General features: G+C 37.5%; 1 protein-coding gene across 1 annotated transcript in view; it reads right to left on the bottom strand.

The window, feature by feature from the left end:
* LOC107575933 (serine/threonine-protein kinase WNK1-like) overlaps nucleotides 1-23,412 on the bottom strand; it is a 31,451-nt gene extending 8,039 nt beyond the window's left edge. Inside the window, exons 1-9 of the mRNA XM_016262243.1 lie at nucleotides 22,696-23,412; nucleotides 17,813-18,966; nucleotides 5,439-5,611; nucleotides 5,121-5,341; nucleotides 3,543-3,700; nucleotides 3,098-3,186; nucleotides 2,245-2,464; nucleotides 1,715-1,991; nucleotides 1,366-1,472 (exon numbers count right to left, since the gene is read on the bottom strand). Of these exons, the coding sequence (XP_016117729.1) occupies nucleotides 1,366-1,472; nucleotides 1,715-1,991; nucleotides 2,245-2,464; nucleotides 3,098-3,186; nucleotides 3,543-3,700; nucleotides 5,121-5,341; nucleotides 5,439-5,611; nucleotides 17,813-18,520 (1,953 nt within the window). The 5' untranslated portion in view covers nucleotides 18,521-18,966; nucleotides 22,696-23,412. The remainder of the gene's footprint in view (nucleotides 1-1,365; nucleotides 1,473-1,714; nucleotides 1,992-2,244; nucleotides 2,465-3,097; nucleotides 3,187-3,542; nucleotides 3,701-5,120; nucleotides 5,342-5,438; nucleotides 5,612-17,812; nucleotides 18,967-22,695) is intronic.
* Nucleotides 23,413-26,372: the final 2,960 nt, after the last annotated feature.

The following is a 26,372-nucleotide window of genomic DNA, read 5'->3' as shown; positions in this document are numbered from 1 at the left end:
CGTTTGACTTCGTTGAATAAACATGAGCACTGCACGTTTCAAAATCAAAACGTGGCGCGGGTGTTTTATATGAATGTATCTCTGAAGGGAACCGACTGTCTTCAGAAAAGTTGATGACATTTTCATTTGATCTGATAAAGTAGCGTTCATGAGCGGAGCTGCTTTGATTACAGCCGTTACTGGAGAAACCACAAGTTCTACCGCTCTCAATGCACCTCCTGCTGGCAGACAATCAGTTTTTCAATTTTCAATAAGCCCGTCTCCAGCAACATGTTTTTGTTGTCACTTTTTTTCTGCAGCAACTCAAGAGCACTTTTCATATTCTTTATCCTGGCTGAAGCACATTTGTTTCAATCTATAACAATAATCAGCCACCCTACATTACAGTCAAAGGTTTTTGAACAGTAAGATTAAAAAATTTAGTTTTTTTAAGAATTCTCTTCTGCTCACCAAGTCTGCATTTATTTGATCCAAAGTACAGCAAAAACAGTAAAATTTAGAAATATTTTCTATTTGAATATATTTTAAAATGTAATTTATTCCTGTGATCAAAGCTGAATTTTCAGCATCATTACTCCAGTCTTCAGTGTCACATGATCCTTTCTAATATGAAATCATTCTAATATGCTGATTATCAATATACAGTTGAGTATTTTTTTCTTCAGGATTCTTTGATGAACAGAAAGATCCAAAGATCAGCATTTATCTGAAGTAAAAAGCTTTTGTAACATTATACACTATACCATTCAAAAGCTTGGAGTCAGAATGATTTCTTTCTTTCTTTTTTGGAAAGAAATTATAGAAATTTATACTTTTATTTAGCAAGGATGCTTTAAATTGATCAAAAGTGATGATAAAGACATTTATGTTACAAAAGATTTCTATTTCAGATAAATGCTGTTCTTCTGAACTTTCTATCCATCAAAGAAACCTGAAAAAATTATACTCGGCTGTTTTTAACATAATAGTATGTTAGAAGATATTAATAATTAATAAGGTGAGTCTGAGATGTTTATTTGACAGTGATTTCACATTTCTTGTTTGTATGAAGGCTAAATACAAATAAAAGGTGAACATTAATTTATTTGTGCTGTTTTTTTTTCTAAAGTATTATATGGTTTTATATGAGGTGTCATAGACTTGGCAAATGAATTTTTCATAAGTTTGTATGCACAGACATCTGTTGTGGGCGTTCTTGGCAGTTTTTACAAGGCTTTTTAAAATAGTGTTCATATCGATATCGGAATTATATCGTATCGACCGAAATGAAGAAATATATCGTGATATAAATTTTGGCCATATTGTCCAGCCCTAGCTCTGCTTGAAAACCAAGACGGGTAACAAAATACAAAGGAAATGACTCACCATGCTTTGTGGATGGGTCATGGTGTGCTGTGGCTGCGGATCAGGCTGTATGGTGCTGAAAGATGTACCTGGCTGGGCAGGCTGAGTCTCAGGGACAGACGCTGAACCTTGAGGGTCCACAAAATGTGGTCTTATGAGACAATAAGACTTTCAGAACGTTTTCCCATACAAATACGTGCATCTTATTTTTATTCATTACTAGCATTTTAATACTTTTTTTTGTTTTGTTATATTGTATAATTATTTTTCTTGTCATTACTTGCTCTGTGTATAATGCTTTGGCAATATGTTAACACAATCCTGCCTATAAAGTACTTTTAAGTATTGAAATTAGAGCAAAACAACTAACTGGAAGCAGAGGCTCCAGGCTGCTGCAGTTGCTGGTCTGCTTCATGTTCTTCAGACTCAATAATGACTGAGGCCAGAGCGGGACCAGGGGGCTTGGCTGTGGTGTTAGTATACGGTCCAAGTTGTGAGGGGTCATTCTCCTGCACCAACTTCCTCTTTTCTTGTTCCTCTCTAACAAGTTTTCTCTGCTCTCGCTTACGGGAGATCAGGGACACTCTGTCCTTTATGGCCTTTGCAATGGTCTTGTGGTCACCCTCACAAACATAGCCCGAATCGACCTTGAGGAAAAAGATTACTCTGATTTCAACTTTAAAGGCAATGACAGGTCAATGTTATAAGAAGGCCAGGGGGAATTTTGGTGTTTTAGGTGAACTTTTAGGTGTGTTTTTTTTACGCACTGAAAGGATGCAGAATAAATATATATGGATAATTACATGTAAGGCCAAACAAAATGAACCAATTAAAGATTCAAAACATCAACTGATTTGAATCTGTAGTTAAGTAACAGAACAGAAATCCAAGTATCTTTACCATTTCTTGGGCAACATCATCTGGGACGTCTTTATCTAAGTCAAAGGAAAACTCAATGGCTTCATTCTCTTTGTATTTCCCTTTAAGTTTCTTTACATCCTCAATGCGTAGCAACAACTTTATGGCCACCAGCTCTCCATCATCCTCCTCAGCCAGCTCTACACGAACACCAGTTTCCTCCTGGAAAAAAGCATGACTTAGGAGGTCCTTGATGCAATACCTAAAAAAACAAAACAAAACAAAAAAAACAAATAAAAATGAAGACCTGTCCTGTACCAATATTTTAATGAGAACATATCAATATATTAAACAGAGGAGGAAACTGGTTTACATACAAACCAATATTATGGCAATGTTTTGAAAAATCTTCTTATTCCTCAGTAGTGACATCAAAACATAATAATTTGTGTATCTGACTCAGAGGAGTATTTTATGTTAAATAAAGCATCCAAAATGTCAGTGGGAACTTGTGAGATCTCTCCTCATTCTGACGTAACCACATAACCACATGCATTGTTGGCTTAAGCATAATCAGGTTAAGAACATGCATGTAAAAGACACAGCAGACATTTATGACCTTGAATGTGATAAAACTGGATTAAAGACATTTTTAAATAATTAATTGTGTGGTAATAACATAGAACTCAGTCAAATCAGACACTGTATTTCATATGACACAAATAAAAAAGGCTGCAAGTATAGCATGTTGAATTTCATACTGTGGTGTAACCAATGAAACACTGAAAATACCTTTCCACAAATTTCCAGTGGACAAGGAAAAAAAACAGGCTGTGAAAACTAGACCTTACAATAACAACAACTGAACTCTCATGCTCGGTGAATGTCAGCCCACCTCTCGTCTTTATTCTGACGTATGCAACCCTCAATGATCTCCTTCACTTCTGGAATAGCCACTTTGTCAAAACTGCCAGGCTTTACCCCCTGTAAACACGACACAGGAAACAATCAAGTCACACATGTAGAAAGCGGAGATGGTTTGAACTTGGGGCCAGATTTTCTCAAAAATACTACATTGAGTTACTCAGGCTTAAGTTTGTATTTATAACTGTCTTGATACCATTAGGTTGCTAGGTCATTACTGGTTTTGTGAGACTGGGCTTCAGCATTTACTGGTAGAGGTAAAAAAACAACTTACCACTGTGTGAGGAAAAAAAAGCAGAAAGGAAACACCCCCACAGTGTGCAAAAAAAGGGGTAAAAATACTAAAATAGTGCAGCAAACAAGGGGAGGATGAGTGCGTGGGGACTCTTTCCTCCGCCAGTGAAGTGTGGACTTACGCTGGTGACTCTGCGATAGATCTGAGCTGCATTCTGACACTCGGAGTACGGGTACTCAGAAGTAGCCATCTCCAGCATACACATCCCAAAGGCATACACATCCACGGACTCGTCATACTTCTCCTCATACATCTCAGGCGCCATGAACTCAGGGGTACCTTAAATTAAAAGAATGGTTCAGAACTCTCTCAGTACCCTATTACAACCTCTCAGTGAAGAGGTGAGAGGAAGATGATGCTGTCGCTGAAGACCGCTTGAGCATAACCTGTGAGAAAAGAGAGAGGTAGAGGGAAGGAAAGCAAAAAAGGGATAGAAAGTAAAAAAAAAAAAAAAGAGGAAGGGGAAACTCCCCTCAGTTAGACCACAATGATAAGAAGCCCAAGTTTCTCCATGTAAGACCTTCAAGGGCTGGACTGCATATGAGAAAAACCAAACTGGTGCACAGCACTCACTCAAAGGCCTGGACTGACCACAGGACTAAACAATAGAGACTGAATGTAAGAAATCAACGTATTTGTGGTTGTTAGCCCAAATAACAAGTCCGTGGTCAGAGGGCCTGATGCTTTCATCACAAGATCAAACCAAAGCACTAGCTATGGAAAACAAACCTTTCAAAAAGTCCTACCTTTGGGTTAACCTGTGAAGAGAAAAGGTTGAGCAATTCGAATGTATTACACTACATAGCTTACCAAAAAAGTGAGGTTCTGTGCACCAGGTGAACTAGTAACCAAGTTACCCATTGACAAAGGTCTCACACAGACAAACTTCCCATATTGATAATGATTCTGACTGATATGCGTCACATAATACTGGTGGACTTACCAGGCTCATTTCTGCGTACTTACTGTCTGTACTGCAGTACACTAAATAATCCTTAAAGTAGAATAAGGAGAGACCTGAAATAAGAGCCTAAGGCTTCCAAAACAAAAAACAAACAAAGAAAAAAACACAAAGATCTTAAAGCTAAAAGTATGAGGGAGATGAGCAGAGAGTTTAAGGCTTTGAGCTCCAGACACTGACACACTAAAAGAAAACAAGCATTTCCTTGCGGGGGGAAAAAATTAACAGATTCATTAGCATCATCATCATTAAATCATGGTTGACTGAAGAAACAGACCACAAATTTCCGAACCAGAGCAAAAGATCACTCACGGTACCTGGCAACCCAGGGCTCAACTCTAGCTCTAGTGTTATCCCATGATCAGATCAGGTTTCCTTGCAGACGTGTCACAAAATACCTACAACCGCACCACAACTACTTACTCTGTCTGTGGGCACCTGAAATTGTTGCAATGAGGACAGAAGAAAAGACAAAAACTATGTTTGAACTAAAAGAGGGTGTCAAGAGACAACTTCCATAAATCGGGAGCCCTGGTTTGCTGCGGTTCAATCGGTCAGGGAAACGCTGTGGTCTGCTTTCTCACCACTGTCATTGAAACACACTTTGAAAAGAAGCAGCAGAAGAAAATAAACATGGAATGAAGGATTTGCTTTTCCCTCAACCACAAATCGGAGTCGGGCAATTCGAATGGATTTCGATTTGGAGGCGGTAATGCAGTTGCAAATACTTAGCCGTACCTATGACGCTCTTGGCAAAGGAGGCCCTCTTGAGGGTAGCCAGACCCAAGTCTCCAATCTTGACAGATCCAGTAGGTCCGGTGATGAAGATGTTGTCACACTTGAGGTCCCGGTGGATGATGGGAGGCGACCTAGTATGAAGGAAGTGCAGCCCCTTCAGAATCTGCCGGCACCAGCTGCGCAGGACTTTGATCTTCATCTCCTTAAACCGTTTTAGATACCTAGAAGGGCACCGAAAACAAATCAATCATAGCAGGTGGCCTAGATGACAAACATGGATTAAAAAAAAATCTGACAGGAACAAATAAAAGCACTTACGTCTTGAGTGTCCCAGATGTCATGAGTTCAGTCACCAGGACAATACACTTCCTCCCTTTCAAGGATGACTCCCAGGAGTCATAGAAGCGTACTATGTTGGGATGCTGAAGACCCTTCAGCATTCCGGCTTCCTCTTTAAAACGCTGCCGCTCTGACTTGGACAACTTGCGATCCTGAAAAATAATTTCTTATTTTATTTTAGAATATTACAGATTTTGTAAATGCGGGGTCACATTAGCAAAATTTTGATTTTGCTTGTGAAATTTCGTCCAACAACAGTAAATCTAACCGCACTTTAAATGAAATTGTTTAAACATTAATGCCAAAAAAAAAAACTTCTGGGAAAAATTACAACAAAAACATTATCGTTATTGTTATTACATTTACATTTGCGCATTTAGCAGATGCTTTTTTCCAAAGTGACTTACAAAAAACGAACAAAAGCAATTCGTCAAAAAGCCAACACTATTTGTGATTATACAAAGTCTTGTATATTTTATGTTTCACATTTTATACAAAATTACACAGGACCAGATATACTAACAGCTTGTGCTAGCGCTAGGGCTATCAAAATGACAAACTAAATTCAAATTTTCTACTTAAATATTATAAAAATTCTAATTATATTCTAATTTAAAAGGCATAATTTCAGTTAGGGGGAAAAAAGCTTTTGGCTTCTCTCCTGAGGTCACAAGAGGGCGCATCGAGCAAATTACTATGGAAAACAAACCTTTCAAAAAGTCCTACCTTTGGGTAGGATGTATGTATGTATAGTTTAATACAAAGGACCGAAAACCAATCACAAAGAGTAGGCTACTTTCTTCATTTAAAAACATGAAATACAGTGGGATGGGGAAAAACCGCCATAACGTCTTTAGACATGTTTTTTTAAAAGTTGAACTTGCATTAATTTTACATGGCTTTCTAAACATGCCGCTGTCTGCAAGACGCGAGTGCAACGCTGATAGATGTCCTCAGGGTGTGAACTACGGGGGAGCTCGGCTCCCCTTAATAAGACATGGGCTCCCCTGAAAACGTGATTTGTGAAATTTTGGGGGGTCTCAAAAAATATTGACAATGTGTTATTTTGACGTGCAATTTCAGTTTTGTGTAATGTGATCATCGTGGATTATTATGTGTAAAATTGCAAAAAATATAATTCATTCATGCATGAAGGCGATTTAAACCTAATTCACTTCAATAAAGATAACTATACATGCTATTCTTGTCATGAGCATCAAGGTGTGGGGGCGCTGCGGTGCAAATTCCACTCATGTTTCGTTTCCACTCAAAGATTCGTAGAAAAAATATAAACGTTGGACTCTGGTTGATTCTAGGGATGCAGCGATTAACCGGTTTCGCGATTAATCGGTTTCGCGATTAACCGCGCTTTAAAACGTCACGGTTAATTAATCGTAACGGTTCCGCTAAACCGAGTGTTTCTGTTACACGGAACGGAACTGTTGCAGCTTGCGCAAAACGAAAAAAGTTACACTAGCGGTGCACCAGCTTAAAATGATGTGCTTATCAGAGGCACGGAGGCTACTACATGCATTAGATGAACTGTGACAGAGGGACCAAACAGCGAAGCTTTATTTCCACCAGAGAAATGCTTGTCGATAGTGTGGGACCATTTTGGGTACACCAAGAATGACCAGGGTGTCATTTAAATATTGCTGTAAAAAACTGCTGCTAAAGAGCGAATACATAAGAAGGGTTAATACACGGCTAGCTGTACATTGAAAGATTTTAATGCATGACGTGAAGGCAAGAACCACCTGACGCGAAGCTACAGCTGAAATGTAAAGAATGTACAAACTGAAAACATTAAATACTTTTGCGATCTATTTCCATTTGTTATTTTCAAAAGAGAAATACTGTCATGGATGTTTACAGAGCAGAGGTCACCTTTTTTTAATTCCAATGGGAGAGATGGACTTTTGTTTGTCTTTTGTTTATTATAATTTTTTGCTGTATTGTTGGTTACTGTGTTATTTCGGTTTCAAAAGCCAGCAATAAATAACACTTTAATATCTAAAGAGTGTTCATGTGATTTTATACATTAGTAATTTTGGGAAATGAATAAATGCATAATAATCGTCATAATCGTAAAACCGTGATTATTCCTCAGACAATAATCGTACCAACAAAATCTATAATCGTTGCATCCCTAGTCGATTCTGTGTTAAGGTAAGGCATGTTATTCGCAATTGTGTGTTGTGGCTGGGTTGTTATAGGTCTGCGTAACTCTCTATGTCTTAGGCCTAATTGAACGGAGGAATTATGGTATTAATGCTATCAATTCGTGTCGATAAAGTATAATAGGGTAAATCCTGTATAGTGATTTATTCTATATAGTGCTTGCATAAAGCAAGTAGTGCATACACTTGAAGATGTTATATATCTTTGTAATTCATTGTAAGCCTCCTTTTGAGGCACGCGCAAGCGCACAAACCCCCCATCCCCCCAGCTTCTTAAATAACTGAATGTGCACTCTTAACTTCAGCCAATCAAGCATTATATTATGATACTATGATAATTAAGCACTATTTAATGATAGAAATAGTGATTAGAACTAAAACTTGGTAACCATGAATGAATGCATATTTGTCATTTTAACTGAACTTGTCCTACTGGTGGTGGTGTCATAAAATCGCGATTTGAGCTTGCGCGATTTCTAAATCGCTTTATAGCACGATTTTTAGCCCCCGACCTCCCGCAGTATGCTATCCGAACCAATCAGAATGCAGCACGCCTAAATGGAGCACAAGAACAGAACAGACCGGGCGAGCATACAAACGTAACGCCAGGTTCACACACTTCGTCTGTGGAGCTGATTTTTTCTGCGCCCATGTTAACAGATCAGAGCGTTCACACCGCATGCGATTGCGGTCCGGCAGTGCGCTCCAGGAGCGGTGCATCTGCAGCAGTCATGCTGCGATTGTTTCCACACGGAATCTATTTCTGCTGTGCTGCACGTGCTGAATTAAAGTGACAGTGCATTATTCGCAGTAAAAATTAACATGGATTGGCACAGAAATTTAGTAATTACACCATAATTGCATATAATTGAAGTCTACTGTTTCACAGTCAACACGTGGCTTTTTGGCTAGATTTAAAACAAGGAAAAGTGCACTTTTAGATAGACAAGGTTGTACTGTGATAAAAGAGAATCACAATGCTGAAAAAGCATTTTCAGAAACAATGTTTGGATTTGAAATCAAAATAATGGATAAATGTTGTGTTTGTGGTAGGGATGTAACGATTACCGGTTAGTAATCCTGCAGGTGTGGAGATAGAAGGGAGTTATCAGCTCACTGCACAGTTCCCAGATGTGTCAAACACTGACATGCAGGAAAAAGCTGATAACTCACAGCTGCTCTGAAACTCAAACTAGAGACTGCCACCATGAAAAGATTCCCTGGTGAAACTATTAACAGAATAGCAATGATAGGTGTTTAGCTATTTCGCAGTATAAAAGCAGATCCACACTGTTACAGCTCACGAGCATAGCCATAAGCAAACATTTCTTTGATCTAAAATAAAGTAGCACTTGAATATTAATAGTTACAAAAGTGCACGCAGAGTTCAATTTAACAAGAATTAAAGGAACAGTTCACTCAAAATAAAAAATAGCTGAAAATGGGCACCCATTCACTGCAGAGGATCCATTGGTGAGCAAGTGACATAATGCTGAATTTCTCTAAATCTTTTCCAATAAAGAAACAAACTCATCTACATTTTGGATGGCCTGAGGGGCAGTAAATGTTCAGCAGTTTTTAATTTTTGGCTGAATTATTATAATTTATTTGTTTGTAAGGTCTCTTTGCTCAGGATTGATTGATAGATGCCCCCAGTGTTTACTAACCTCACATGCTCTCAAATTATTCAAGCACCTTGGGAATAACATTAACAAACTACTTTCTTTTCCATGAGTGTTCTATTCCAATTATAATTTATTACAATAATTCTCATCATGTCCCAAACTTTCATCTGTACAAATAATATTTGCATAGCAGGCTAAAGGAAATCAGTTCTGGCCAGGAACCACACAGAAGAGGACCTTTCTCTCAGAGAAAAACGAAGATGTCAGTATAGGATTGTGTTTGTCTTCAACTTATCACCCATTACAGATAATTCATTCATGTGTTTCTACCCCATGCGTAATTATTTATTACTGTTTGAATGAATAAAATATCTCCATTACTCAGTGTCTGATATTAGCAGTGATTAGACAGGGCAGTGAAAATACGACAAATAAGACCCGCTGAATGGAAATTGATGTGCCCTTGAAACGCATGATTGCTTATCAGGAATGACAAGTACTGCTGATGAATGGACACGTTATTTGAATATTTGTTCAAATGATTACATTTATCTCTAAAGTTCAAATTAGAATTACAAAACCAATTTGACAGGTGACCGTTGTCCTTTTATCTGCATTTCATTTTGTCCATCCTCAAATATGAAGCATAATTTGGAGCAGAATATTCCTCTTCGATATAGGTACAGAGAGAGAATGAGTGATAGAGCAACACAGCTTGATGTCAGACCTCATCAGCTACTTGCTGACTTGCAACAACATGCAACATTAAGCCCAATCAGTGAGTATGTGGACTCAAATCCATTACTCCAGCAAATGAGGTGATTTGCTTTTATACTGGGCACTTTGTCCTCCTTTCTTTCTTTTCCTTTCTGTTTTTCTCATTCTACCTTTGTCCAACAGTTGGTATTCTCAGTTGGTTCAATTACATACTGCTTTAGCATTACATGTAAAACTAATTGCTTGAAGTGCACACTGAGTTGGGTGCTATTTCAACAAATACTTTTGCTAATTGAGTGGCATAATCAGGGTGCGAACTACGGGGGAGCTAGGGGGTGCTAGGCTCCCCTTAATAAGACATGGGCTCCCCTGAAAATGTGATTTGTGAAATTTTGGGGGGTCTCAAAAAATATTGACAATGTGTTATTTTGACGTGCAATTTCAGTTTTGTGTAATGTGATCATCGTGGATTATTATGTGTAAAATTGCAAAAATATCATTCATTCATGCATGACGGCGATTTAAACCTAATTCACTTCAATAAAGATAACTATACGTGCTATTCCTGTCGTGAGCATCAAGGTGTGGGCCGCTGCGGTGCACATTGCACTCATGTTTAGTACATGTTAACTCAAAGATTCGCAGAAAAAATATAAACGTTGGACTCTGGTCGATTCTGTGTTAAGGTAAGGCATGTTATTCGCAATTATGTGTTGTGGCTGTGTTGTTATGGGGCTGCGTGACTCTCGATGTCTTAGGCCTAACTGAACGGAGTGGTATTAAGGTATTAATGCTATCAATTCGTGTCGATAAAGTATAATAGGGTAAATCCTGTATAGTGATTTATTCTATAGCATAAAGCACACGCGCAAGCGCACAAACCCCCCATCCCCCCAGCTTCTTAAATAACTGAATGTGCACTCTTAACTTCAGCCAATCAAGCATTATATTATGATACTATGATAATTAAGCACTATTTAATGATAGAAATAGTGATTAGAACTAAAACTTGGTAACCATGAATGAATGCATATTTGTCATTTTAACTGAACTTGTCCTACTGGTGGTGGTGTCATAAAATCGCGATTTGAGCTTGCGCGATTTCTAAATCGCTTTATAGGACGATTTTTAGCCCCCGACCTCCCGCAGTATGCTATCCGAACCAATCAGAATGCAGCACGCCTAAATGGAGCACAAGAACAGAACAGACCGGGCGAGCATACAAACGTAACGCCAGGTTCACACACTTCGTCTGTGGAGCTGATTTTTTCTGCGCCCATGTTAACAGATCAGAGCGTTCACACCGCATGCGATTGCGGTCCGGCAGTGCGCTCCAGGAGCGGTGCATCTGCAGCAGTCATGCTGCGATTGTTTCCACACGGAATCTATTTCTGCTGTGCTGCACGTGCTGAATTAAAGTGACAGTGCATTATTCGCAGTAAAAATTAACATGGATTGGCACAGAAATTTAGTAATTACACCATAATTGCATATAATTGAAGTCTACTGTTTCACAGTCAACACGTGGCTTTTTGGCTAGATTTAAAACAAGGAAAAGTGCACTTTTAGATAGACAAGGTTGTACTGTGATAAAAGAGAATCACAATGCTGAAAAAGCATTTTCAGAAACAATGTTTGGATTTGAAATCAAAATAATGGATAAATGTTCAAAAAATATTGATTAGAGATTAAATATTTCATTATCTCACTTGTTTAACGCAAAGCTTCCGCGAAGAAAAGTTCTCAGCAAGTGGCTTTGAGCCAAGACGAACGAACGTTCAAACTATAAGGTTGACATTTAAGGGATAATGTATTGTATATTCACAGTTAACTTATTACATGGATTTTTTTTTTGTTTACCTAAAATAATATATAAATACGGGGATATGAAATATTGTATTGAGATTAATGTTTTGAAATCTTACCCGTTTATAAATTCATTATGAACAGTGTACAAAACAATCGTCAGGACACATGTTAATGTTCATTTAATGTTTATGCTAAAAAAAGTGCATATAGCTGCCAATTGTATTAGTTGTTTGTTGATTTTCAAATATAAAACTTATTGAAATGTTTTCAGTGTGTGTATCAGTTCTTTTTGAACGTTTTCATCTAATTTGAACAAAACCGTGATAATATTGATAATCGTGATAACTTTGGTCACTATAACCGTGATATTAAATTTTCATACCGTTACATCCCTAGCTTGTGGTAAACAGCCGCGGATCAGGAGCGGACTGCAAGCGTGTCCTGTGTGAAAGCAAAATGAGTCCGTGCTGCTTCTGCACCGCATACACATACTGTATACGCACTGCAGACGGAGTATGTGTAAACTTGGTGCAACAAATCTGGTTCAACATCTGAGGCAACGCCACAAAGAGCTCTATAACCAATGCATGGCAAAAAAAATCCCTGGACACTGGATTTTTTTTTCCTGCCATATGTCTATTCTAGAGACATTTTGTTACACATTTACTTGGTGATTATTTTGCCTTATGTCTGTTCTAGAGACATGCTACAGCTTTTTGATAAAGCTCTAATTGGTTTTCTTTTGGAAATATGTTTCAAATTCACACTGAATGCATTAATGACTGTAAAGCTTGTCTGTGTGTGTCAAAATCGTGATTAAAATCGAAATCGCAAAATTGATCAAAGAAATCGCTATAGGTTTTTTTTCCCATATCGCACAGCCCTAGCTCAAACCCAATCCAGCAGTGTGACCGTTTTGCTGTGTGCGGCTGGCTAAAGTTACAACATTGCACTCATTTCAACTGGCAATTCTTAGTTGACCTACATTTGGTGTGGTCAACTGCCATCTCTGGAATGAGAAAGATTTAGCTATGAGTTTGCCTTTGCCAAGCCCTGAGGGTCTGGCATTCACCCTAAGATAGGGTTAAAACTTTCGTAACTGCTCACATGTGTGCAATTAACACAATTAGAGGTCTTTAACACAATGCCTTAGAGTGAAGCCGTCAAAAGCAAATGATGTGGGTTAGAGGAAGGGAGACTCTTTGCACCCCACCCTACAACAGACCTATTTTCTCTCCCTTCCTCTTTTCACTATTCCAAATATGTGGTGCATTCTGTGGCCTATGGGACCAGGCCAGCAAAGTGTGGGAGCGTTTCCCTAGAAGAGGGGCAGCCTGCACACTGAACTCCAGTATAAGGATAAAGCTCCTGGCATGAATTAGGCTTACGTGTGAGGGCACATACCACTTCAGATGGAAGATAAGGAACCAGTATTAGTGAGAGGATCTGAAACACAAATTACCTGGAAATACGTTTAACAACTAATTAAAAATTGACCAATGTAGTTTAGTTGGTTGGGATAGAGTGCAGTGGTCTTGGTGCTTATAAGGGGATAAACAGGTAGTTTGGACGTTCATACGCTCATCTATCAGTCAATAATGTTAATCAGTGAACACATGGAGGTCACATGCTTTGTGAATGTTTTTTGTTAGGATCCGTGTGCCCTATTTCCTATCTAAAATTACTATAATATTACATAAAAGGAAATAAAATATTAAAGACATACACCACAGTTAAAAAGTTTGCGGTTAGTAAGATTTTTAAAATGTGAAAGAAGTGTCTTATGCTCATCAATGCTGCCTTTATATTTAAAAAATACAATAATATTGTGAAATATTATTACAATTTCTATTTTAATATATTTTAAAACTTAATTTATTCCTGTAATGGCAAAGCCAAATTTTCAGCAGCCAGTCGTCTCATATGATCCTTCAGAAATCATTCTATTATGCTGATTTTCTGCTCAAGAAACATCTTCATTTTTATTATTATCAATGTTGAAAGCAGTATTACTGCGTAATTTATTTTGTGGAAACACATCTTTTAATTCGATGAATATAAAGTTCAAAAGAACAGCATTTATTTGAAATGGTAAGGGATTTTACAGTGTTACAAAACTTCTGTCCCTTTTGATCAATTTAATGCATTCTTGCTAAAAAAAAAAAAAAAACACCTTACTGATCCCAAACCTTTGAAAGGTACAGTGTATAATGTGTATGTGTAGTAAATTAATGGCTGTACTTAAGCGATTTTAACACTTAAAGGGGTCATATGATGCTTTTTTAAAGATCATTATTTTGTGTATATGGTGTAACAGAATTGACATGTTTTAATGTTCAAAAAACACATTATTTTTCAAATACTGTACATTATTGTAGGTCCTTTATGCCCCGCCTCTCTCAAACGCTTTGTTTTCTACAAAGTCCCTCCTTCCGACAAGCGCAGTCTGCAACTGAACGTCAAACATATTGACCTATAGCTATATTATATTATAGCCGCATTTGAACAGTCAATAGCAAATACTTAAACTAATAACAAAACAGTAGCTGATTCAGAAGCGCCAGATTGTCATAGCAAAGTCAGAATTACCTCCTCTCCTAGGTTCACGAAACAGTAGTCCATAAAATGCATTGCAAGTCTTTAAGTCTTAAAGATTTCTAAATGCATCTACTTTCGGAAGGCCAAATAAAGTGCTTTTGCTTTCGCCTAGAAACACACAGCATCTCTCTGACATGGCTGCTTCAACAGTAACTGCGGTTACTGAAACCACGCCTTCTTTCTTTGCGTGCACATTTGGGCGGCATTATGCAAATATTTCCACATAGTGAGGTAGATATGTGGGGGCGTGTTAGAACGAGACATTTTAGGGGGGCGTGGCAGAGTCTTAACTTTGATAAAGAATATCTCTTTGGTTTTGAGACTTTAGTCTTTGCAACTTCAGGGATCTTATCTATGCACAATCAGCTTGTAACACTCCAAAGAGAAAGGAAAACTTGAAATCGCATCATATGACCCCTTTAAAGCATTTCCATCCATCAAGAAGATTATAAACAAAGCTCATGAAGTTCTCATGGGAGCACAAAGCCCGGAAGTGGTAACAGTAATGTGAAACTTTTAGCAGGAAAAAATTGTTTAACTTAAAAACATTTAAAATAATACTAATAATAATAATAAAAATACATAAATATACCTAGCACAAAACATGTCAACTGGGAAAAGAAATATTTAAATAATTTTAAATAGTTTAAGGTTACTGCAGAAGATTAAATGGATTTACAGGGGTCCGTTAAAGGGATCAAAAATGAGGGTGAAAGGTAAATGCAGGACAAGTGGACTGAAACTCAAGAAGTTGCTTTAAAGTCAGTGGTACGCTACAATGACTCAATTATCTGGCTAAACAGTTTAAACAGAGTATTTAATGTGGTATCCTGTCAAGTTGGACACGTACTTGGAGGGATCTTCCGTAAAAAAGAGAAGCATCTGAGATCCATTTTCATTTTCTTTTTGTGGTGACCTATATATTGTTCAAATGTGTTTAGTATGTGAGAAAGTAAAGGAGAGAAATGTAGGAGGGGAATATCCCTGAGCGCTAGAAACAGATGGCCTTGTGGGGGAGATACACAGGCCCTTCCCTTTTCTGCAGCAGTGTGAACTTGCAGCTTATAACACATACCGTTGTATCACACAAGACAGACCGGGAGACAAAAATAGGGACAGCGAGACATGAAATGTGAAAAAAGTGAGTTAAAGAGAGGCTGAAAGCTAGAGAGTGAGAGAGAGGCTTTTGTTTCAGTTCAGTGCATGAGCTGGCTACGCCTGAGGGCCATGAGCAGAACTGCAGCTCACGTGGTGCTGCCTCGTCATCGCTCTGCAAAAAAAGAGGCAGCAGGAGGGGGGAGGGCAGCAGCAGCAGATTCAAGCCTTGGCAAACCAGCTCACCATGCTTGACACAAGGGAGTACAATTGCTTTGGTGGTTGAACTTGACCCACTTTTGAAATCGCACCTCTACGTGTCACACCAGTACATAAAAAAAAAAAACTTCCTCTACATGACAAAAACAAAATGAAGGAGGTGTCTGAATGCAAACAGACTTCTCAGAAGTGGGCCACACAACTTATGAGCTGGTGATTTTCCGAAAGAGGTGCTGTTGCTATGTAGTTGGCCAGCGTCAGCATGCTCTCTTTGCAAGCACACCTCATGAGATTACTCATGCTTTTATCATACCATAAACAAATAAAAGTAGAATGAGTGCAAAAATGTACAAAAGCTCATGTTTCTCACAGTTCATAAAATAAATTTAGAATAATTGGAGAAAAAAATGTAAATGGCTGAAGACCGCAATTTATAAAAGCCTGTTTCTGTATCAAAATAAAGCATTAAAAGAAAATAAATAATGTTTATTTTCAGCTTATAAGAAATAAGTCACATGAGATTTATTTTGAAAACATTTAAAAATCTTACTAACCCTAAACTTTTGAATTGATATTAATTTTAATTCCAAGAAATAACATCACACTGTAAGATCTAGAATGGCAAGTTATTATCGTTTTTTTACTCCGACATGGAAACAGGCTTGCGCGGCAATTAGACTGTCTCAAAGTACACTTTGAATAAACACTACCTTTGATTTACTGCATATGCCACACATCTTCCAATACACACCTGGTGGTCTAAAATAACCTAATTAGGAAACGAGGATTTTCAACTCAAGGATGATACTACAATGCCGGGGCTATGGCCAAAGATGACAACAGCTATAAAAACACTGGACAAAGCCAGATGGGATAAGTGTCAGGAGTGTGTATTGAGATGCTTCAGAGGTGAGATGCTCCAAAGGTGTGACAAAAGGACTAGTAAAAGTGTTTCCTCTTTCTAAAGAGATTATACAGCAAAATTAAACATGAACAATACACGCTGATGACATTACTTGGAAAGGTGTAGGTGGGGCATTGAAGTTAAAATCAAACTGTCTTGTCATAAGACTGTCATTAAAAGGTGCTGTACTGGAAAGGCCTCAAGACAGGGTTGCAGGTTTCAGAGAATGAGATAGTAGGGATGTAACGATGCAGTCTGAGCCGTTTGAAAATCGATGCAAATATTTGACGATTCAAATCAAATCAGATACAGTTGGGGGGTGGGAATTTATAGGAACGTATCTTTGAGGGGAACTGACTGTCTTTAGAAAAATTAGATGCTATTTTCTTTTCATCTTGCCTCTGTATTATGCATATTATGGTAGTGTTTAAGCACAGCTGCTTTGTTTACAGCGGTAACCAAGGAAACACTACATTTCAGCTGTTCCATAAACCCCACCAAAAACTAATTTTGTCTAAAATTTAATTTTGCTAAAAAAAAAAAAAAAAAAAAAAAAATCTAGAAAAGAAAAGAGAAATTCATATAGTGAAATCATTATCGTGAATCGTATCGCATCGTGAGTTGAGTGTGAATCATTACATCCCTATGAGATAGTATTTACTTTAGTCCCAAATGAGCAGATCAGATAGTGATTTACCACCGTCAGCGGACAGATCAAAAGTGCCAACAACGTCAAATGTTGCACTTTGTTATTCTAGCTGTCAAAAGCTGTGACATCCTACCCATGAATTGCAACACTCAGGTTTCGGAAGCAAAATCTCCATTTATTTTCTCCATAGGTAAATTTAATTATAACTCATAAACCTTTAAAGACAGAGCTACTGTCAGTTCCGAGGTTGTTAAACGACAATTTATCCATTTACATTATTTCAACTTTTTCATTTTACTTGTGAAAAATCTAATTACCCATGATGCTGTACAGAATGAAGCACCACAAATGGTGCAATCAAGTCTTGCTATGCTGTCAAAATTGAAGTCGTCAAGTACATAGTCTTTTAAGACTAACACTTTTTTCCTTCATATAAAAGTTTATAATGTGTAACTGGTTGGCCTGGCTCATGGCCTCTAATGCTTTAACAAAGACTGAAAAAACTCCCTGAAAGTCACTAATGCACTAAATAAAGATACAAAATACAGGAAACGTACCTGCAACTCGCACCATGCCACCTCCACTGTGGTTTCAGTATCCAGACCCTTGTAGACTGTCTTAAAAGAGCCACGTCCAATCTCAATGTCGAACTTTAAGAACCGGCCATCTGGCGACGTCCCGACTGCATTTGTCTCAACTTCCTCATTGTCCTCTAGCTCTGCCTTCATATCCCGCAAATCGGTCTTAGCTCGTGCCTTCTCTTTACCTTCATCATCCTCCTCTTTCTCATCCTCTAGTTTTGCATCCGCACTATCTCCAGACTTCAACTCTGCAACGAAATGTGGTGCTTCTGCAGAAAGAAGATGTGTAGTATTCGCAATCAACACTGGCATTGACTCTATGGCTGTCTCAACACCGTCATCTTCCTTTTCTGGTGCAACCAAACCTTCAGATTGTGTGGCCACCGAAGGGATTTTGGATTCCAAGGCAGGAGGTTCACAAACAAGAGCATGGGAGTCAGTTGAGATGGCTAGGATTGCGTTCTTGCTGGGCAGCTCCAGCGCCGTAGCATTGGAGTCATTGATGACGCTGCGCCGAAAGAAACGGTGCTCTGCCTTCAGTAGTTCTCGCTCCATGGTGTGGTGGCGACGGCGGACCTCGACCCCTAGACGCTCGCCCACCAGCGTGTCTGAGCTGGAGCAGTTGATGTTCTTTGATGGGGGGGAAAGGAACTTGACCATATTGTCGTTGAGATTTTCTGACATTTCTCCACCAAGTGGAGCGAGAAGTTGGGTCAAACCTTATATGCTATCCATGCATGAAAAAAAACAACAACAGTATAAATATTTGATAATGAGAAGAGGTTGCTTCAAACCAAGTGAAAACTTGCCAAACCTCCCTCCTCTCAAAACAGCAGTTCAGATAAAGTCAATACTCTTGCAAACTAAAGTGTTGGAGAAGAGCACAGGAAGTGCTTGGTGATAAAAATAGAGCAGGATCCATGCACAGATCAAAATACGTTGTTGATGATGATGACAAAAAGGAGACTTCACATCCAGCTCATCCATCCTGTGTGAAACTGTGGGGTGTATTCAATCCACATAGGGGGTCTCCTGAGGGGGCAGGGCAGTAGCCTGCTGATAAATGTGATAATCACTTTCAACTCCGAGGTCGTGCCAGAGCACAAAGTTTCACCTTTGCATCTGATTCACTGAAAGAGAAACAAAATATAATTTAACCAAGGCGGTTAGCCACCGTTAACAAATTTACACTCACCTTAAAGGGGTCCTATTATGCTCCTTTACAAAGTCTTGATTTTGTTTTGGGGGTGTACTAGAACATGCTCTCATGCTTGGTGGGTCGAAAAACTTATTATTTTTGACATAACTTACATTATTAAAATACCTTTCTCCCCAGCCTAGCACAAACGGCTTGATTAGTTCCGGGTTTGATAAGGAAAAACGAATTGTGCTGTGATTGGTTAGCTGTCCCAGTGCGTTGTGATTGGCGAACAGCTTAGACGGTGTTTCAGTACTGCCCCGCCCCTCGCCAAAGCAGCAAGTTCCGGCTACACTGGTATAGTTAAGGATGGCGTCAATATTGACATATCAATTTGAGCCGGATTCAGACCCCGAGAATATTGATCACGCACGGATATTGCAAGACATATTAGCGAGTGGTAATGTTATTGTTTTTTTTGGCTAAATCACGTTTTAGATACGATGTCTAAATAAATTGCAACCACTGTTTCCTGACGTCGACCGTTTTAGGAAGGCCAAACAAAAACGTTTGGGCACGGGGGTGAAAAAACAACAACAAAAAAAACAGCATTTCTTCAACATGACGAAAACTTGACGCTACAGCAGCTCATCTTCTTTGTTTTCTCTGATGCACTAACTCTGCAGCAGCACTTCTTCTTCGTTGTCGTCTTGTCTGATGCACTCAACCAAGCGCTCTAACCACAACCTCGCCCCTCTCCACCCCCCAACCATTCGAATTTCAGTAGGCGGGAATTAATGTAATGATATTCTAATGGGCCGCTTTGTGACATCACAAACCCCAGAAAACAACACTGTAGTCTAGGGATGTAACGATTACCGGTTTGACGATAAATCGTGATAAAATACCCCACGGTTAGTATTACCGTTTCATCTTTTAATTATCACTATAACCATATTCGATTACCGCAATTTGAACAACTGAGGATAAATAAATACTGTACTGCACAGTGCTCTAGTGTGCGACCAAATGGGTGCATTTTGCGATAATTTTTTCTGCCGGTGCGACTAAATTTTGTGTGCGGTCACACTGGCGCGACCACTGCATTGTTTAACTCATAAGCCCTGCATTTCTGTTGCATGTGAGAAACATCAAACGGCAAACGAAACTGAAAGCATAACGAAACCGCACGACTCGTTTGAGCTGCGCAGCTCTTCGAGTGTAGATCCTGATTTATACTCGCCGAGTCAGGAGCGTGAAGCTGCGTGCATTAAAAATGAGGTGAATATTGAGGAAACGATGGATGGGTTTCATGCTAAAGTAAAGTAAAAGACCACTTCTTAAACCAAAGGTGAACATGTTGGTATTCTTGTGGGACAAAAACATGCAAGCACTGTCACCGACAGCAAGTTTAGTTTTATTTTGTTTTCATTTTGAAAAGCTTGTTATCTTTGCTGAGGCTCTCTTTTTTATTTATTTGATTCCTCAGTGTTTGCTAAACGTTCTGTAATTTATTAGTCGGTATATAATACAGCATGTGGTGTATGCCATACCTCATCTTATTCATTTTTGTTAATAAACGTTTTATAAGCTAGTTTGTCATTGTATCTTACTGTTTTATTGTTGTTATGCTTTTTAATTAAGAATAACAATGAAGCCATCTTTTGTTTTAGTCTTAAAAAGTGAAAGGTGTGTAGATCAAAAAACGGACCGAATTTGCATGCCCTGCTGTAAAGTTTGTCCGGTTGATGAAAAACAAGCTTATGTGGATTCTACACATTTAAACAATAAGGTATCTAGTATTATTTATGGAGCAGATAAATACATGTAATCATTTATTAATCAATTATCATTTTGACTTGACCCTTTTCTTTATTTAAAAGCTGAAATTTGAGGTTTACCATTTATGAAACTTTTTCAAAGCTTTATTTGAACATTTACATTAGATATTTGAACATGCTATTAGATAAACTGTTGTCAGTCATGTTGTCATTTAAAATCCGGACATCATTGGCAATGTTATTGTTTTAGTTATGCAAACAAAAACTCATTTTATTTGTTGTTTGTTGATTTTAAATGTAAAACTTGGTGAAATGATGTGTGTCAGTATTTTTTGAACATTTCCAGCACATGTTAACAATACCGTGATAATACTGATAACCGTGATCATTTTGGTCACTATAATCGTGATAAGAAATATTTATACCGTTACATCCCTACTGTAGTCCAAACGAGCTGTTCATTGCAGTTCTTGAAAAGGGATTTTTTTCAAACAAAATATCTCCCTTTGGAGTGGACTTCGAGATTAGTAACTTTGTAGATCTTTTTTTATGCCCAAACATACATACTACACACTGACTAAAATTCAAAAAGTGAAAAAGCATAATATGACCCCTTTAAATGGCTGCATGCAAACAAGGCAATGGCTTTTCCACAACCAGGCAAATATTAACCCGTTCAAAAGGGGTTTATAAGAGTTTATTCTCACTAAAAAGACAGGATGCAACTTATATTATTGTAAAAATAGACCAGTCATACTGAAACTTTTAGATAAAGACGGAGTAGGAGGAAGTAAGTCTTTGATTTTTCACATTTATCCCTTATGTCAAATTCAAAACTATTTCCAACTAGCACATTGTGAAGACTTACAGAAAACGTTTGACCTCTGTCATTGCCAACAAAGGGTATATAACAAAGTATTGAGATGAAATTGTGTTATTGACCAAATACTTATTTTCCACCATAATTTGCAAATAAATTCTTTAAAAATCCTACAATGTGATTTTCTGGATTTTCTTCTCATTTTGTCTCTCATAGTTGAGGTATACCTATGATGAAAATTACAGGCCTCTCTCATCTTTTTAAGTGGGAGAACTTGCACAATTGGTGGCTGACTAAATACTTTTTTCCCCCACTGTACATAACTTTTCATAATTTATATAGATCTAATCCTATTTAAACAACAACAAAAGTTATGTACACTATATCTATGCTTTTAAGAAATAATTGGAAGTAACTTATTCAAGAATGTGAACATACAGTATCTGTCTTCAGGACAGTGAACATATGTTGAGGAATTAGTCAATTAGATTTGTCCTTGCCATGTGTGAACACAAAATCGCAGATGGTTTCAAATAATAAAAAGAAAATAAACATTTTAAACAGTTATATATCTTGGTTTTCTTTTGAGAAACAAAAAGTAATGTATTGAAGATCGTACTGACGACTTTCCCCTCATACAGCGAGTAAGAATGATTTGAGACGTCAAGCTTCTATTTATTTAATTTTGTTAAAGTCAGCTTATCATAAGACTCTAGAAGAATTGGAAAATAGTCCAGGAGTTATGTGGAGTAGTTTTAGGATACTTTTACGGTGACCTGCGTAATTTTTAAGCTTTAAGGACTCAGTCCCCATTCACAATCATACAAAAGGATGAACAGCAAATTTGTCTAATTTCTTTCTTTCTTTTGTATTCCACAAAAAAAATTGAAGTAATACAAAGTTGAAGCGACATAATGGCGAGAAAATGAACGAGTAATGTTAAACAAATTTGTAATTTTTAGATGAACTATCCCTTTAAGTGAATCTCTTTCCACTTATTATATCTGGCGTTAACCATAAAGGAGCTAAAAACAATGTTAACTTCTCATAAATATTAATCACGACATCGTTTAGTTTCACCCTTGACCATTTTGTCACCACATTCAAGACAAAAACTTACCATAATGTTGTGTCGTCGCCGTCATCTTCAGTTCTCGGTGAAAAACCAACGGCCAACTCCAGGTTTAACCGGTAATTCCCCAAACGCGCGTGCTCAGTATTTGAAATTACGTTTATCCGGCGCGAAGCAAGTGAAATGATCAAAGTCTCTCGCTTAACGTATTTTTTATCCAGTGAAAGTCCGACAAAATGGCTAAATGTCGGTTTCTGTGCCTCCGCTATAACCGTCTCGAGCTACACTGCGAAGCTCGAATGCCAAACACTACAACAACGCGCCGCTTCCGCTAATGGTTGCTCGCGAGACTGCAGAGCAGGTTCTCTTTGTTATTCCCTTTCAGCTGACCTCGATTCATCTTCCCTGTACGCTCATCTACTGCATGACGTCGCGCGTGCAGACGATGCAGTTCAAGTTAACGTTACAGCATTTACATCAACAGGATGCAAAACAATATTTGAAAAGCCCAGAGACTATATCCATTTATACCGAACACGAGACTTGGCTTTGGGTCTAGCGCGCTCGCGAGCGCTTTGTGGCTCTATTGTTGACAGTGCAAAATCCCGAGCAGATGTAGACGATTTGCACGCGCAGGGTTCAAGGCTGCGTAATCTGCATGCCATCGATTCCCTACATTTTCGCCATCGCACAAATACATGCAACATGAACAAACCGGTTTCGTGATCAACAATAACCCGGACTGGTCTGTCCACTCCCCCTGCTTGCCTTTATCCGAGTAATGTCTTACAGTTAGAAAATAGCGCCGCCTGCTGAAACATCGAACGCATGTATTATAGCCTGCCGTGTTTTAAAGGAAAAGTTCACTCAAAAATGACAATTCTGTGAACATCTACTCAACGTGCATTATTTTATTTCTTCAGTGGAACACAAAAGGAGAAGTCAGGCAGAATGCAAGCCCCAGTCCCCATTCACTTTCATTGCATCCTTTTTCATAAAATGAAAGTGAATGACTGTTTTTACTCTCCGTGTATACATGTCATGATAACCTCTTAAGAGGTCATTTAGAATTTTACAGCAGAAAACATGTCACTTTACCCTAACTAATGTAATTGATAAAAAGGGTAAAGTGACATGTTTTCATAAAATACATTTTATTTACAGACTTCTAGCTTGCTAGAAAATAGAATCAAATAAAGAATCAAATAAAATTAAAAACAAAGATACAGAAAAAATAATGCATATCTTAGTGCATATATCAATGAATATATCATCATTATCAAATAAGATTAAAAACAAGGGAAAAAAATAATGCATATTTTACTAATCTGGAAACAAAAGATTATTAATAGTCATATGGTGTCAGAAAGAAAGTACATTTCTAAGAAAAACCTGTGTTTTACATATCATATCATATATATATATATATACAGTGGTGTGAAAAAGTGTTGGCCCCCTTCCTGATTTCTTATTTTTTTGCATGTTTGTCACACTTTAATGTTTCAGATCATCAAACTAATTTAAATATTACACAAAGATAATGCAAATAAATACAAAATGCAGTTTTTAAATGATGATTTCATTTATTAAGGGAAAAAAGCTGTCCAAACCTACGTGGCCCTACGTGAAAAATGAATTGCCCCCTCCTGTTAAATCATGAAAGAACTGCAATTAACCACATTATTTTAGAAAGCTGAGTTAAATTTCACTAGCCACACCCAGGCCTGATTACTGCCAGACCTGTTGAATCAAGAAATCACTTAAATAGAACCTGTCTGACAAAGTGAAGCATGCTTAAATAAAAAGTTGATCTTTTTGGAAGGTGTGTGTCCCGTTACATCTGGTGTTTCATAAAAAGAACATCATACCAAGAGTCAAACATGGTGGTGGTAGTGTGATGATCTGGGGCTGCTTTGCAGCTTCAGGACCTGGATGACTCGCCATAATTGACGGAACCATGAATTCTGCACTCTATCAGAAAATCCTGAAGGAGAATGTCCGGCCATCAGTTTGTGACCTCAGGCTCAAGCGCACTTGGGTTATGTAGCAGGACAATGATCCCAAACACACCAGCAAGTCCACCTCTGAATGGCTCAAGAAAAACTAAATTAAGGTTTTGGAGTGGCCAAATCAAAGTCCGGACTTAAATCCGATTGAGATGCTTAAACAGTCCATTCATGCTCGAAAACCCTCCAATGTGGCTGAATTAAAACAATTCTGCAAAGAAGAGTGGGCCAAAATTCCTTCACAGCGATGTGAAAGACTCATTGCCAGTTATCGCAAACACTTGATTGCAGTTGTTGCTGCAAAGCGTGGCACAACCAGTTATTAGATTTAGGGGGCAATTACTTTTTCACGTAGGGTCAGGCAGGTTTGGACAGCTTTTTTCCCTTAATAAAATAAATAATCATTTAAAAACTGCATTTTGTATTTACTTGCATTATCTTTGTGTAATATTAATATTAGTTTGATGATGTGAATCTTTTAAGTGTGACAAATATGCAAAAAATTTAAATAACAGGAAGGGGGCCAACACTTTTTCACACCACTGTATATATACATACATACAGTGTGTGTGTGTATACATCTGAATTTTTTTTATACTATTTTATGTTTTATTAAGATTAATATTAAGATTTTATTATATTAAGATTCTTAATTATATTAAGACTTTTTTAAAGGCAATGTAAGAATAACTTTGATATGTTATTAATATTTCAAGATAAACACTTTCTGGACTGAAGCAACTTAGGTTTACATGATTCATATTTTTTAAAAGAAAATGTATACAATATTATGTATGTAGGTGTGTATCTAAATGTAAGTAACCAATATTATAAATGTATCAGTCATCATTGTATTGTATTGCATTATATGTTTTGATCCCATAATAAAAACGACATCGCTTTGATCGTAAAACCAAGCATTTAAGTATTCTAAGACATATTATTGGTATTTATATGCAACTGATATTATGCATTTTATGTAAGTAGTCTGTTATACAAATCTGTTTGGTTTACATTACAAGCTATCATAATTTTGTCATAAAAGTTTTTAAAGTTTTTTTCTTCCTCAGTATTCTCATGATGAGCCATAAATCAAATAAATCAAATATAAAATAAAACATAAAACACATGTACAAATAGACCTATTAAGCTATATTTTTTCTAAAAGGTTCAATAAACTATTGCATTAATTTATTTTCTGACTATAGAACTGTAAGTTAACAAGATGTAGTAGGCCTATATTAGGCATGGAAGTGTGTTGTGATTTGATTCAAGTAGATTTGCATATCATGGTTGAATAAAACATGGAAGCTTATAATAGTACACCTAGCACAAATTTCACAGAAGAGAGAAAATCATGTTTTATACAAAACATGAAAGTGTGCATAAATGATGACGGAATGTCTATTTTGTGTGAACTGTCCCTTTAAGAAGGCTCAAACCCCACCAGCTGGCGTTTATCTCTGTTCTCTATCTATAAACTGACTGGGAAAGGGTAGCTTAGAAATGTACATGGTTTGGGGCAGGATGACTATTCAGAAATGCAAATAAAGATATCATGGCATATACAAGAAACACACACACACACACACACACACACACACACACATATATATATATATATATTACTATATAACGTATATATATATATATATAAACTATACATATTTTGTCCACTTTGGACGAATTACATACAAGAAATCGAAAAAATATGTTATA

This window comes from Sinocyclocheilus grahami, unplaced genomic scaffold (genome assembly GCF_001515645.1).
Source record: "Sinocyclocheilus grahami isolate Dianchi unplaced genomic scaffold, SAMN03320097.WGS_v1.1 scaffold31.1, whole genome shotgun sequence".
In the NCBI taxonomy this organism is placed as follows: Eukaryota; Metazoa; Chordata; class Actinopteri; order Cypriniformes; family Cyprinidae; genus Sinocyclocheilus; species Sinocyclocheilus grahami.
The sequence above is the reverse complement of the archived record's forward strand: the minus strand, read 5'-3'. Positions and strand labels throughout refer to the sequence as shown.